The sequence below is a fragment of the Schistocerca americana genome, chromosome 4 (assembly GCF_021461395.2).
Source record: "Schistocerca americana isolate TAMUIC-IGC-003095 chromosome 4, iqSchAmer2.1, whole genome shotgun sequence".
NCBI classification, from domain to species: Eukaryota; Metazoa; Arthropoda; class Insecta; order Orthoptera; family Acrididae; genus Schistocerca; species Schistocerca americana.
Window position 1 is genome coordinate 690173832 of NC_060122.1, and position 16160 is coordinate 690189991.

Below are 16160 nucleotides of genomic sequence, written 5' to 3' on the forward strand. Positions count from 1 at the left end.
TGTTCAATCTGTATATTGAGCAAGCAGTAAAGGAAACAAAAGAAAAATTCGGAGTAGGTATTAAAATTCATGGAGAAGAAATAAAAACGTTGAGGTTCGCCGATGACATTGTAATTCTGTCAGAGACAGCAAAGGACTTGGAAGAGCAGTTGAATGGAATGGACAGTGTCTTGAAAGGAGGATATAAGATGAACATCAACAAAAGCAAAACAAGCATAATGGAATGTAGTCTAATTAAGTCGGGTGATGCTGAGGGAATTAGATTAGGAAATGAGGCACTTAAAGTAGTAAAGGAGTTTTGCTATTTGGGGAGCAAAATAACCGATGATGGTCGAAGTAGAGAGGATATAAAATGTAGGCTGGCAATGGCAAGGAAAGCGTTTCTGAAGAAGAGAAATTTGTTAACATCGAGTATAGATTTAAGTGTCAGGAAGTCATTTCTGAAAGTATTCGTATGGAGTGTAGCCATGTATGGAAGTGAAACATGGACGATAAATAGTTTGGACAAGAAGAGAATAGAAGCTTTCGAAATGTGGTGCTACAGAAGAATGCTGAAGATTAGATGGGTAGATCACATAACTAATGAGGAAGTATTGAATAGGATTGGGGAGAAGAGAAGTTTGTGGCACAACTTGACCAGAAGAAGGGATCGGTTGGTAGGACATGTTCTGAGGCATCAAGGGATCACCAATTTAGTATTGGAGGGCAGCGTGGAGGGTAAAAATCGTAGAGGGAGACCAAGAGATGAATACACTAAGCAGATTCAGAAGGATATAGGTTGCAGTAGGTACTGGGAGATGAAAAAGCTTGCACAGGATAGAGTAGCATGGAGAGCTGCATCAAACCAAGGACTGAAGACCACAACAAGAACAACCCTCAATTTCAGTTCCGGTCGCATTCACTAGGGACTGGACACTATCTTTACATACGACCAGAATTTCTTTGGGTTTTGTGAAACATCATCTGGTAATATTCTGCTGCTGTAGTCACTGAAGGCATCAATCATGTCATTGCTCTCTAGAGGGCCAAATGTGTTTCTCTCTTCTATAGCCCTACACTTTGTTTTACACCTATTATGCAGCAATCTCTGTTTCTTTAGAAGTTTCTTTACAGTGACTGGAAGTAGCCACCTATTTTAAACTGTTCCAATGGGTACAAATCTATTCAGTGCATTGTCAACTATTCTTTTAATCTTGAGAGATTGTTCTTCGACATGCTGCTGCCTTGTTGAGTTACAACACTCCTGATTTTTATGTAGTTTACTGAACATGTATATCTTTCTGCTTGTTTTAGTTATCCTCTGTACTTTGGTAATCATTGCAGCCACAACTGTGGGAGGCATTTGTTTTGATCTTACACTAATACTTCTATGTTTCCTTCAGCTACCATTATCTGGATTAGACGACAAGTCGCCTAATCTAAAAAAAATCCTTGTGTGCATCTCACACACAATCAGCTCTTTGAGTAGCAACTATCATTATCTGGATTAGATGCCAAGTCTCCGAATCCAAAAAAACCTTGTGTGCACCTCGCACACAGTTAGCTACCTGAGTGCAGTCTCTGAAATGTAGTGCACACCTGGCCCATTTAGGGGGACCCTACAGTTCTCAACCCTATAGCGCAAGTACAGGAAGTCGCAGCCTAGCTTATCATAGAATCTTCAAAGTCTCTGGTTCAGTCCTTCCTCTTGACACAGAACGAAAGGGCCATGATCAGTTTTGGTGACAATGCTGCAAATTGTGAGCTTCATTGAAACTCCATGTACAAGGCTGGTGCACCTTTGCTGCCAGTCACTGGAACAACCCAAGTACGGCATCAGAGGCCAGGCAACAGGCATCATTTGTTCCAATGTGCACAACAGTCTGCAGTTGATTGCACCCTGTTCCCCCCCCCCCCCCCTCCCCCAATGGCTGTTCTGGAATAGCCTCTTCAACATATAGAATGAGGCTCTCCCCCCCCCCCCCCCCCCCTCAACCCCCAACACACACACTGAGTGCACCTGGTGTACTTTCTTGTCCCTTGCTGCCATTTCCCTAAGGGGTACCATCATTCGACATACATTTGAACTGCCAATGCGTAATAGGCCCCTGCCCTTTTGGGTTTGTCTCCTCTTGACACCGCACAAAACAGGTTTCCCTAAAATAGGTGAAGTGAGTCCCACTGGCTCAGTTTCATTTTCAGTGAAAAACAGCACCTCAACTTGTCATTAGCAGGATCGGTACAATACACTGAAAGTCCTCCCTGGTCACCGTCCACCCTGTAAAAGACGCTTGGATCTACCACTGACACACCACTCGTAGTCAAGTGAACAAGTAATGACAGGTCCTGTACTTTCTGCAGGGAGACAGGATCCACAGGAGAGCATAGTACTTGAGGTACCTCTGGTACAGAGAACAAAGGTACATGACTTTCGGGAGCTCTCCCAGCACACCGATTTGCACCAACTGCCAATCTTTGACAGTATCCAGGCCGATTTCCAGCTACTTACGAACGTCAACCAACTCATCCCCTGTTTGAGAACAGCATTCACAGTGGGGCTGCGTTTTAGCTAGTGCAATCTATTACAGGGCAGTTGAACAAATAACTTTAAGCCCGCTGATTATGTTTTTGTCTGTTGAGATAAGAGGTTGCTAATTCCCTAGAAGAACTGGATCAAATACACAAAAAGAGATTTCTATTAAGGCAACACAAAAACCTGTGGTCAAAATTATTACTTTCCTAAAACGTTTTGAGGTTAATTATAGTTGTTAACAAACACAAAAATTTAGTTAATTTACAATTAATGCAATTAATATATAGGGCTATCCTCTTTGTGCTTATAACACTTTTCAAGCCAGTGGGTGATATCCACAAAATATGGTTCAGTATGCCACAGCATGAAAATAACCATAATAAGCAGATTTAATGGTTTCCATATCTCTCTATAAGAGCAAACATTGTGTACAGCATAATCTGCAGAATTTAGTGTTTTTGCACAGATCCAGGACACGGTTTGGCTTGCTATCAATTTGTAAGTCCAAGTATTTTGAACTGTCCACCCTAGCTGTCTGTTGGTCATCTAGTTTTGCTCCTATTTCATCTTTAGACATTGTATGAAACTGAATGTAGCTTGTTTTACTGCAAGTAACAGAAAGACCATTTATGTTAAACCAGTTCACAGTATCACTAAAAAACCTTATAGCTGCCATCTTGAGTTTTTGTAATGAATTATCAATAACTAGTGTAATGCCATCAGCAAAGATGGCAAATTTACAATTATTGTACAAAGAGGTAGATCATAAATAAAAATAAAAGAAAGTGAGATGCCCAGAACTGAACCCCGAGGCACTCCACATGTGATGGTACCACGTTCTGATGATGTTGAGGCACCTTCGCAACTGGCCACTATAACTTTCCATTTTCTCTTTGAAAGAAACGAACCAAGCTGCTTCCCTGCTGCACCACTTATACCTAGGTACACTGATGAGCCAAAACATTATGACCACTGCCCATCATGACATTGGATGCCGCCTGGTGGCGTTGCGGGCACATGATGCGGTAACAGAAGTATGGAAGCAGAGCAGACGCACACGGGTGATCACCATAGCGAAGATATGGGCTGCAAATGGTGAAACACATTAGATAAGAGACTTTGACAAAGGACAGATTATTATTATGTAGAGACTGTGAATAAATATCTCAAAACCAGTAAAGCTGTTCAAATGTTCATGTGCTACTGTCGCGAGCATCTATGGAAAGAGACAGGAAGATAGTGAAACTACCACTAGCCACTACATGATTGGATGTCCATGACTCTTCACAGAATGTGGGGTCTGCTCTGTAAAGTAAGATGACCTGTGACATCTCTGCCAAAAGAGCACAATGCTGGTAAACTGAACTCCGCAGCAGCTCGCCCCTATGTGTTCACATGTTGACCCAACAACATCATCAATTACTACAGTGAGCACGGGGCCATCAAGTTTCAACCCTCGACCACCACTTTTTTGTTACACTATGTCACTAGTCATCTCCACAAACTCCGTCATTGAGGTGAAAGGCAGCTTGAAATGCAAGTTGGTGGGAGCAGTATTATGCTATGGGAGACATTCTCCTGCACTTGCTTGGGACCTGTGGTAGTAATCGAAGACATGCTGTCAGCTGCAAACCATCAGTGTCTCTTCATGCTTGACGTCTTCCCTGATGGCAATGTCATCTAATAGCTGTATAATTGACCGTGTATTGGAGCCTGAACCTTGCTACAGTGTTTGAGGAGCATTATAGTGAACTCACGTTGATGTCTTGGAGACCAAATTCACTTGAGGTAAATCCTGTGGAACCCACCTGGATCACTATCGGTCACCATCACTGTGTGTGCAAATCAGCAGCCCATTATTTATGCAAATTATGCGACCAGTGTAAAGACACCTAATGCCACATTCCTACCAACAAACTGTCGGATCCCTGAGACACAGAATCAGTTATGTATTTTATTCCAAAGATGGACAAACAAGCTATTAACAGGTCGCCATAATGTTTTAGCTCATCGGTGTATGTCGCTTTGTGTAAAAGTATTTAGTGACTGACACAATCAAACACTTTTGCTAGGTCACGAAACATTCCAACCATCTTCATCTTCTTGTTGATGGGCTCTAAAACTTTGGTAGCAAATATAAGTATTGCATCTTCTACAGGGTGGTCCCGAATTCATGGTACAAACTTTAATGGTAGGTACAGGACATTGTAACAAGGATTTATTGTATAGGAATGTATAGTCGCAGGTGACGCGGTGAGGCGTAAACAGGGGAAAGAGAAATGGAGTGATCGGTTGGTGTCACTGCCGGTAGAGGGCAGTAGATGAACATGATGTATCGCAGTAGGGACAAGCGCCATTCACAATTGTGCTGCCGTAGACGATGGGTGACTTTACGTATGCAGAAAAAGCAGACATGCATTACATGTACGGCCGTGCAAATGGTAACGCCAGAGCTGCGTTACGAATGTATCGCGCGGAGTATCCTAATCGACGAGTGCCGGATCATAGAATTTTTCAACGGTTACATCGTCAACTTTGTGAAACAGGTACGTTCGACGTCAACAGACATGACGCTGGTCGATTAAGAGCTGTACGCACTCCAAGACTGGAAGAACGCATCTTGAACATAGTGGCTGATAGACCCGAGTCAAGCACAAGAACTGTTGCGCGTGACGTACATGTGAGTCATCAGACTGTATGCAGAGTGTTAAATGAAAATCGCTTACACCCCTTCCATTTTCAAAAAGTACAAGCATTGAATCCGGCAGATTATCCTCTTCGCGTGAACTTCTGCCAGTGGTTGTTGCAGCAATGTGCGTTGCAGCCGGATTTCGTAGGTCATGTGCTATTTACAGATGAAGCGACATTTTCACGCGAGGGTGTCTTTAATGCGCACAATTCCCATGTGTGGGCAACAGATAATCCACATGCAACGCGTCCACATGCGTATCAACAACGTTTCGGTATTAATGTGTGGGCTGGTATTGTGAACGACTTTTTGATTGGGCCATACTTACTACCCACGCGACTCTGTGGCGAAAGCTATCTTATTTTTCTGCAAGAAGTGTTACCAGAACTGCTGCAAGATGTTCCGCTCGCCATTCGTAACCGCATGTGGTTTCAGCACGATGGAGCGCCAGCACACTTCAGCACTGCTGTACGGAATTACCTGAATGCCACGTTTGGTGCTAGATGGATTGGGCGTGGTGGACCAGTCCCTTGGCCACCCCGATCTCCTGATTTCTCTTGCCTCGATTACTTTTTATGGGGACATCTTAAGAGTCTTGTTTATGAGACTCCAGTTGACACAGATGAGGATCTCGTTGCTCGCATATCTGTAGCTGCTGCAGGTGTGCGTGAAATACCAGGCATCTTTGAACGTGTACGCCAATCGCTGCACCGACGCTGTCAAGCATGTATCGCTCATGGTGGACGCAATTTTGAACACTTACTGTAAACATGACACTTGTCAACAACGATTTCAATAAAATCTTTCGTTTTCCTTTCGGCCGTTATTTCCCCTGTTTACGCCTCACCGCGTCACCTGGGACTATACATTCCTATACAATATATCCTTGTTACAATGTCCTGCACCTACCATTAAAGTTTGTACCATGAATTCGGGACCACCCTGTATTTATAACCCTATCAGAAATCCAGATCTACTTTTGCTGGTGAAATTACGGTCACAAAGGAGCTTGACAGTCCTTCCATGCATTACTTTCACTAAAACCTCAGAAAACTTGTAAGCAGTGAGACTAGCTGATGGTAGGATCTGTCTTATCTCTGTTCTTATACACTGGTTTTACATCTGCATACTTAAGCCTTTCAGGAACTAATCCTTGTTTAAATGACAAATCGAAAATATGGCAAAGGACTTCACTTACTTGGTTGCGGCAGTGCTTTACTAATCTACTAGATATGCTGTCGACTACATGAGACTTTCACTTTTCTGTATAGTGACTTTTCTTACTTGGATCTGTTGTACTGTGATAAGTACAGTGGCTTGCAGAAAATTCATGGCTTTCTTCTGGAGCCTTGAGATGCTGTTCTGTTACCATTGAGAAGAAGATTTGTTAAATATATCAGCAAATGTTTTGGATCAGCATACATCCTAAAAATATTTCTAAATGCCTGGAATAGATGAAATGGGCTTGTAACTAAAGGGAATTTGCTTGTTTTTATAGTCATATATCATTAAACATTTTTAATGGCCAAAACTTGTAAAATTTCCTTGGACAAGAATTTTTTTAAAGCTAATGCTTTGTAATGGAGTTTGCAACTGATTGTTTGTTACTATGTGGAATGTTTGTAGCTATAATCAGGATGTAAGCACTTCATTTGGCAACCAACAGTCACATCATTTCTGCCGTAGTTACTGTCTTCACAGTTTACTTGTATAGTAATGCTCCACATTATTTTTTCTTTATTCTCAGAGTGGTGACCCTTAAAGTCTACAGCATAAGTCACAACCAAGGCAGTAAGAAACCTGGTTCATAACTAAATGAATAAAGAATATACTACCAACGGAAAGTCGAGGTTGGAATATGAACAATTATGGAAAGGACAGATTGCTGCTCACTATAAAGATGATACATTGAGTTGCAGACTCGCACAACAAAAAGTCTGTTACAAATTAAGCTTTTGGCCAAAACTTTCAACAGAAAAGAAAAACACACATGCATTCACACAAGCAAGCAAATCTCTTTTTTGCTGAATGCTTTGGCCAAAAGCTTAAGGTGTAACAGTCTTTTTGTTGTGCCTGTCTACAACTCAATGAGTCACCTCCATGGTGAGTAGCAATCTTTTCTCTCTGCAATTGTTAAAGAATACACTAATTACTTGAAAGAAGGTGAACTGCTTAGACAAGACCATTTGTAAACAACCTTTATTGTAGATTACGATTTTGGTAAGCATGGTTACCAAGTTCAGATCTTGATAAAAGGTAATTATATGTATACTATACCAGCTGTACAAGTACTCTTACTAAACCATTGCCGGGTATGTCGTGGAGAAGATGAACAATGCATTAGCAAGTCAATGTTAAAATCACAATATACAACACCAAATGCTTGTGTCCCATACTATACATTACTAATTACTTCATTGCTGCCAGGGCACAGCTAAACCTGGCTGCAATGAAGAACACAGCAGCATGTGGTATGGGACACTAGCATTTGGCGAATTATGGTGATTTTAATCAGAGTTGCCAATAAATTGTGCATCTCACCCATCACACCGCTGGCAATGGTTTAGAAAGAGTACTTGTACAGTTGGTAAAGGATACATTTAATAATCTTTTGTCGAGATCAGAAGATGGTAACCGCACTTACTGAAACCAGTAATCGGTCATAAAGGTGGTTTGTAAGCAATCTTGGCTAGGAAGATCACCTTCTTTTGAATAATTATAACTGACTGCCCCTTGGTACTCAAAATAAGTAAACTATACATTAATTAGGGCAAGCAAGATTGTTTAAGAGGCTCACATTCAGAAACAGACAGGTTAAAATTTCTATTCAGGTTTTCAGGATACAAATTGTCTATTGCTTCCATAAATAATTTAAAGTGATTCGCAGGATGGTCCATTCAAATAGACCGCAACTGCTTTCCTTCCCAATCCTACTCCATCTAAAATAGTACTTCATCTCTAATGAGCTTAGGAAATTAAACACCGGTCTTCCTTTTTTATTCAAGTAATTATGTTTTGCATTTCTTTTTTTAACATGTTATTACTCACAGTATTAACAAGCAGTGAAATGCATGTCACATTTTAATCCAGTAAAGGGAGGAAAAATTATTTACTGGACAGTAGCAGACAGTCTAGAACAGAAAATTATATGGATGTTGCAAAATTTTTTAAATATTCAGGAATGAAGTGCAATCGACACCCAGATTCAGTATTAAAGCAGACACAGCAGCGAAGGGCAATACTGAAGCTCTACTGAAGTTAAAGGTGTTGAGTTCATTACAAACATCTCAACTTCCAAAGAGCTTTGGAAAGCAGTAGGAAATTCAAGTGCACTAAAAAGGCAGCAATATATGTTAGTTGAGGATGATTCACTTAGAAAGACAAACTATGTCCTAACTTATTTGACAGCACCTGTAAAACTCTTAAGAGTACCAGGAAGATAAATCCAGGTTGTTGATGTCAATGTGATATAACTTCCTAGGTTACCACCATCATGAACCAAATATCATTTAACAGTAACGAGTTTTCAGTCATTGCTGAGTTTTAGTACGCAACACTGTGTTTAATGCATCTTAAGTCAATAAACTATTTCAAACTGTTTACACAACCATCTCAGTGTGACTCAAGAGTTCTGCAGTTCTGCTTCTGCAGGTATAAACACAATGGTGTTATTTAAAATTGTCAGAGACTGGCCAGCTGACATCATTTAATATTTGTCAATTTTATAACTCCTATAGTCACACTACCAAGAGTATTCATTATTCTTCCACTGGATTCCTTTTCCTTTCTGCCACCATTCACCCTCTATGCCAGTCTGCAGCAAATTGTCAGGGATTCCGCCTCTCCTTTTCCTTTGTCTACCTAGTGGTGTTCTGTGGGCAGTTCAAATCCACAAATTTCAATGGCCATCAAATGACCAGTCCACATGAGCTGTTTGGCCCTCATCAGACCTACAATATATAAAGTTGTAGATCTCATCCAACCCACAGTTATGCCATATTTACCTTTCCCCAGTGATCTTACCTTGTACCAAATCACAGATCTTAATAGTATTCTCTTTTCCTGGACACTTCAAGTTTCACAGCCATACAGGTTGGATAAATGTTTTGTACAGTGGGAGTTTAAAATCTAGTCTTCTTAGAGGTCATAGATACTGTGCTACCAATATTGGTTGTATGCCCACCAATAATCAGATAACCTTGCATTTATTTATTTGCTGCTGTGTGTAAAGAATATTTGCTGTGCACCATTTCATGGGCTCTTTGATGGTTTCACATTAAATACATTTTCATCATTTGACCACCTCATGGCCATTGCAAAGGGCAGAGCACTTGAAGGGAGGAGGGGGTGGGGGGGGGGGAGATATTCATGCACTACTCTGCATAGAATAGTGGAGATCACATTGATGCAGCAATAGAAAAATCTTTAATGGAGTGTAAATAAAAGAGTGAAGAAACAACCAGTATCAAACATGTTCTGCTGTGGAAAACAATTATTGCAGCTCAGCTATCTGAATTTTCATCATAATAGGCACATACATATACTATCTCACCAGTCCTCCCTTCTATCCACATCCCTATTCACAGGCTTTAACTAGTATATCTTTCCCTTTATTAGCCCACACCCACGCCCCCCCCCCCCCAACCTTTTCTTGAAGCAACTGACCACCATTGTCAGTTGACCTTTCACTTCCTAGAAATTATACATAAGCAGTTTCCATCAAATTTTTGCTCTTACAATGTAGCATTACTTCTCTGTCATCTTACCATCACAGATTTAAGTATTTACAATAGCAATTAGCACTTCCGTGTGTGTAGTGAAATTAGTGAAGGTGGCACTGTCCAATTATGTGCTGAGGTGCTTATAGAAACATGAACTGGATAAGGTGGTTGTTACCAATGGTAGTGACCGCACAGAATAGGTAAAGCTATGGTCCACATATGATGTAAGTACAACAATCTTACAAACACTTTTGCTATGCCATTTTTTTGAAGCAGTGCAATTTACAGATAAGAACTGAACGACAGGTTTTCTATTCTATGTCTTAGACTCAAGACAGAAAAGTTTATCACTGCTGGTTTCAATTCTGAATCAGTCATCAAATGATTTAATTGTGTTAAATAGTAACTTTTTCAGATGTACAATGTAACAATTCAGGAGAGGCATTCACAATGTGAACTGGGCCTATTCAGATTAACTTGACACTTTACTATGCAACACATTCCAGTTAGGCAACAACTCCCTAATAAGTCGAAACCAGTAATGATTTTTTTTGTGTGTGTAACCTGAGGCAGCCATATATATAAGAAAATTTGTTTCATTGACTGTTTCCTTATTGCAGTATAACAACAAGTTTATACTAGTTTGTCTTTATTATCCCAGTTTTAGGAAACAATTTCCATGTCATCAAGATAAACATTATCACTAAGAAATTCTGTTCACCATGAAGATCAATACTGCCAACCTGCTTTTTGCCGTAAAACAATACTGAATGAAATGTCTTTGACGTAAGGCTACACTGAATGATTGATAACTAACAAAATTTTAACCATCTACAGTTGTCTAACTGAACAACTATGAATGCTTTTAAGATACTTCTTTTGTGAATCGGAAGAATTCTAAAAAAAGGTTTCATAGTGCAGAAGCTGTCCATACTTGCTCCTGTACAAATTCAAAGGTTTTTAATTACTTTGGGAGACTACCAACAACATGGAAACTAGTTCTGAAAAATAAATTACAAAATTTTATTTAACAAATAAGAAAACACTTTCACACAATCATGTCACATAACAAAAACAAACAATTTATAAATAATTATATACACTGCAACTCATTCACACTTCAGTCTTCAAAATGGAAATTCTCTACTAAACTGTCCATTGAATAACTTCTTTGGTAGCAGGTTTTGTGGAACTGCTGAAACTGTAAATGGCAGTCTGCTTCCTTGCCCACTATGTGGGCAGATATTGAAGTGACTTTACAGTTCATCCTTTTCTGTCTCTGCATCAGGTGGTGGTGCCCCTGCTCCTTGGTACAGCTTTGAGATTATTGGTTGAACAACATCTTCGAGCTTCTTCTTTTGCTGCTTGAATTCTTCTGTTTCAGCATCTTGATTATCTTCCAACCATTTCACTGCTTCATCAACTGCTTCTTCTATTGTTGTCTTGTCACTGTCACTTAGCTGAAATTAGAGACATCGCTATAGTGTAACTCTTACACATGAACTTGGGACAATATTTACCTAGTGCAAATAATTTTCATTTTACTAGTGAATATCTTGTGGGTAAGATCAAATATTCTGCAACAACTGCAAATTAAACTGCAAGACGAGTAACAATGCTATATTGTGAGTAGCAAATTTCCTTTTCATAATATTATTACATTCCATCCTGGATTTTTCATTGTTTAATTCTTACTTGTAAGACAGATATCACTGAGGTTGAAAAATGTTTCTGCAAATATTAAATAGATAATTAGTAATTTGACATTACCTTTGCTCCCAGTTTCTCCTTGTCATTAATCTGATTTTTCAGAGAATATGCATATGACTCCAGTTCATTTCTAGCTTCAACATGTTCTTTAAGCTTTTTGTCCTCATCTGCAAAAATTTCTGCATCTTTAATCATACGCTCAATGTCTTCTGGGCTCAACCTACTTTGGTCATTTGTTATGACGATCTTTTCCCTGTTGCCTGTTCCTTTGTCTTCAGCTGAAACCTGCATGGAAAGTTTTTTTTAGATATTGCATTTGCACAATTTAAAAAATAAAAATATATATATACATATAAAAACAGCATTTATATGAGGTGGAGAACATACCTGCAGAATACCATTTGCATCAATCTCAAAAGTAACTTCTATTTGAGGAACACCCCTTGGAGCAGATGGGATACCTGTTAAATCAAATCTTCCAAGCAAGTGATTATCTTTAGTCATGGGCCTTTCCCCTTCATACACCTGAAAGCATTGAAAAAAAGGAGTCAGCTCAAAATGTGAACATAAAACATTTTTTTTTCCAGCAGATAAAAGTTCTGAACAGTTCCTGACAGTAATGTCATCACATGCAGAATAGCACTTACTTGTATAGTCACAGTATGCTGGTTGTCAGCAGCTGTAGAAAATATCTGAGATTTCTTTGTGGGGATAACAGTGTTCCTTGGAATCAATTTTGTCATTACTCCACCAACAGTTTCAATTCCCAATGTAAGGGGATTTACATCCAGGAGAACAATTGCATCTGTATCCTGTTCTCCTGATAGCACACCTGCTTGTACAGCAGCACCATATGCAACAGCTTCATCAGGGTTTATGCCACGAGATGGTTCTTTGCCAGAAAAGAATTCTTTTACAAGCTGCTGCACCTTTGGTATTCTTGTGCTACCTCCAACAAGCACTATTTCATGAACTTCTTTCTTTGTCATACCAGCATCCTCTAGCACCTTCTGCACAGGCTTCATGGTTGACCGGAATAAATCCTGTTTCAAAAGGGGAAAAAAAATTATCTGTTAACTCTGTGAAAAAACATTTAAGAATGGATATTGACACACTCAAACACTTAGCATTTTACATACCATGTTCAGTTCCTCAAATTTTGCCCTTGTCAAAGTCTCAGAGAAATCTTCACCCTCAAAGAAGCTTTCTATTTCAATTCTAACTTGGTGACTGGATGAAAGTGCTCTCTTTGCTTTCTCTACTTCACGACGTAGCTTTTGAACAGCTCTATTATCCTTACGAATGTCTTTGCCTTTCTTCTTCTTGTACAATTTGATGAAGTGATCCATAACCCGCTGATCAAAGTCTTCACCACCCAAATGAGTATCACCATTAGTTGCAACAACCTGTTAAAATAAATGTTCCTTTTCGACTAGATGTCACATTTGCAATACAATTATTCATGTAGAGTGGTCAAAACCACTTGACTGTGCAACAGCGAATTCTATGTACTTTTTAAACTTACCTCAAAAACACCATTGTCTATTGTGAGGAGTGATACATCAAAGGTTCCACCACCAAGATCGAACACCAACACATTTTTCTCTCCTTCTTTCTTGTCCAACCCATAGGCAATAGCAGCTGCAGTTGGTTCATTTATTATCCTCATTACAACAAGACCTGCTATTGTACCAGCATCCTTTGTTGCTTGCCTCTGTGCATCATTGAAATAGGCAGGCACAGTGACTACAGCATGCGTCACCTAATTTGCAAGAAAACCGCAATTAGTTTTCCACGAAATAAATTGTTAATCTACTTAGAAAGATGCAACCACGACATTATATGAGAAAATGAATTTGTATTCTTAAGAAAGTACTTACTTTTTTACCTAAATATGCTTCAGCAGTTTCTTTCATTTTTCCTAGAACCATTGCCGAAATTTCTTCTGGGGCGAATTCTTTTTCGCCCTGCGATGTAGCAACCTGAATATAAGGCTTACTGTTCTTTTCCTTCACCTAGATATTGCAAAAACCAAAATGAGACCAGTTTTTTTTTAAATAACAGGAAAAATTAATAAGTTCAATCCATTGGTTCATTGTACTTACGCGAAACGGGAAAAACTTTATATCATGCTGCACAGCCGGATCTGACCAATCTCGGCCGATTAATCTCTTCGCATCGAACACCGTATTTTCTGGATTTGTTGTCAGCTGATTCTTGGCAGCATCCCCTATTAACCTCTCTCCGTCCGGTGTAAAAGCAACATACGATGGTGTTATTCTGTTCCCTTGGTCATTCGCAATAATTTCAACTCTTCCATTTTTATAAACTCCAACACTGCAAAGATTTGAACGCTGATAAGTGTTTATACCAGTCCGTCCATATAAATCTTAATATTACCGAATACTGGCTAGGGATACAGTAAGTCTGTAATAGTAAACTAATACTTTTTAGAGCTAATTAAAGCGTAGTGTCACTAGTACAGGCGAATAAAGAATACAACAGTTACATTTACAAGTATACTTTGGACATCTCTGAGAACTTTTAACGAATACTATTAACAAATGGGCATTGGAAACACTATCTGCTTACTTACCAAGAATAGGTTGTACCCAAATCTATACCAATGACTGTGCCTACATTTTTTTCTTCTTTAGAACAGAAACATGCATTCACTAAGAATGCAAAACACAGGAGCTGAACTACCCTCATCGTGGGTTTAGACCTAAAATGTGAGACACTGCGATCAAAACACTAATAATTCGAGCCACCCATACAATTACGAAAAAAAATCTCACAATGCTCCCAGTCAACTTAACAACGAACAACAGTAAAACACATTTCACATTTCAAGGAAACGTCACCTACCACACGCAATAACAATTAATCGCTTGTCACACTCAGAAGCTTTTCGCTAATGCGCACCGGTAAAGAATCACCACAACACTTCACACACGGTCTCACAACGAACAACTCAACGCTGCTGTAGCGTTCAGTCGCAGGATATATAGCGAAATCCCCACGTCATAGGCAGAGGCAGAAGCCAAATGCTTACGCCTCGAAACCTGATTGGCCAGGGAACACAACTGGCCTTCTTTCATTGGCCCACGTTGATAGTGGTTGAATGTTCTGGGCACTTGGAGAAGGAGATTGCTGACGAAAGTTAGTTGCAAACTTTTTGAATGAAAGGCGTTGGTTATTGAACTTCGTTGCATCATACTAGGACTGACACACACACACACACACACACACACACCCAAAAAAAGCGCGAATAGGTTTACGAAATCTTTAAACAAAATACAATAACTGCACAATCAAACCGGAACCATACCGGTACCTGCTGAAATGGGGCAAAAGATATTCGAGAGTTATATGAAATTCCTCCTGTATAGCAGATACCTGGGCGCTTCTAACTGCATAATGAACTCTTTCGTAATTATTCAAAGGATACTATTTGTATATCAGCCCGATAATTAGAAATATTCTTTTTACGTGAAACCTACTGCTCACTCTAATAATTATGAATGAGGTTCTGATTGTCATCGGACTGCATGTACGATCATATGATTTTCAAAGGATTTTCATAATTTCGTGTGAAACGAGTGCATCAACAACCAATTCGCTTATCTGCAACATAGCAAGAAATGACGCCAAGACCACAAATATTTTCGTAGTTTTTTTCACTACAGGAACAGAACAAATAAACAACATTTTGTGTTGAAGCATAACAAATGGATGACGTAGGCGCTGTATTGCTGAATTGTTATTTCATTTTTGTCACAAATATTCATACAAATGTCAAATATTCAGGATGTTACTAAACAAACAAATTGTTCCCGATTTCAGTAGGATAGCTAACGTATTTAGTAATCACCTACTAGATGTAAATCAGAAGATGGGCATGGGCGGTTAAAGGGATAAAATGTATGCAAGATGATTAGCCGATGCGATATGTGCCCAGCCAAATCACAGTTACTTCATGGTCTGTCAGAGAAGTAATTAACTTCATGGAAAGCAAAAACCCGCAGGATTTAAAATACCTCCAATAGATTAACAAAATCTAGTGCTTCAAGTATATGGAATGTATTCCATCAAAAGTGTAATACACCACTTTCATTACGTGCTTTCACCAGGCCCATTTACCTTAAAGGTAATATGGCAGGTATTAATTACTTGGGAGACTCACTGCTTATCTCCTTCCTGAAGTTAATGGAAAAGTTTATGTATGCAAGAATCTCTGCTGTACACTTCACAGTGGTCTGCAGATTATGGATGTAGATATAGAGGAACCATAAAACACATAATCTAATAAGATATGGATTTCAAAAAAGGCTTTCCACAGAGTATGCAGTGTTTCAATTCACAAAAAAAAAATTTCAGTGTGACAAAGTACTGCCAACTTGTATTTTTTGTGAGTTTCAAAAGCATTTGATTAGCCTATTCAGTTCTCAGTATTTTCCCAGAGAAGCTAAAATAGTTTATAAGAGATCTACATCTACATCCATACTCTGCAAACCACTGTGAAGCA

General features: G+C 39.3%; 1 protein-coding gene across 1 annotated transcript; it reads right to left on the bottom strand.

Annotated features, from left to right (window-relative positions):
- Window positions 1–10924: 10924 nt before the first annotated feature.
- LOC124612251 (endoplasmic reticulum chaperone BiP-like) lies at window positions 10925–14660 on the bottom strand. Its single transcript, XM_047140330.1, has 10 exons — window positions 14501–14660; window positions 14229–14357; window positions 13738–13969; window positions 13513–13647; window positions 13158–13394; window positions 12772–13038; window positions 12280–12675; window positions 12020–12157; window positions 11693–11917; window positions 10925–11382 (listed from the first exon to the last, which is right to left on the bottom strand). The coding sequence occupies exons 2-10, from the start codon at window positions 14342–14344 to the stop codon at window positions 11179–11181; spliced, it is 1950 nt and encodes a 649-aa protein (XP_046996286.1). The 5' UTR covers window positions 14345–14357; window positions 14501–14660; the 3' UTR covers window positions 10925–11178.
- Between the last annotated feature and the right edge of the window lie 1500 nt (window positions 14661–16160).

Excerpts from the sequence above, each read along its gene's own strand:
- LOC124612251 (XM_047140330.1), bottom strand. The coding sequence starts at position 14,344 with ATGAGGGTAGTTCAGCTCCTGTGTTTTGCATTCTTAGTGAATGCATGT. Across the intron at positions 13,648-13,737 it reads TAAAGTTTTTCCCGTTTCGC|GTGAAGGAAAAGAACAGTAA; the intron begins GTAAGTACAATG and ends TGCAATATCTAG. Across the intron at positions 11,383-11,692 it reads AGGAGAAACTGGGAGCAAAG|CTAAGTGACAGTGACAAGAC; the intron begins GTAATGTCAAAT and ends CTCTAATTTCAG.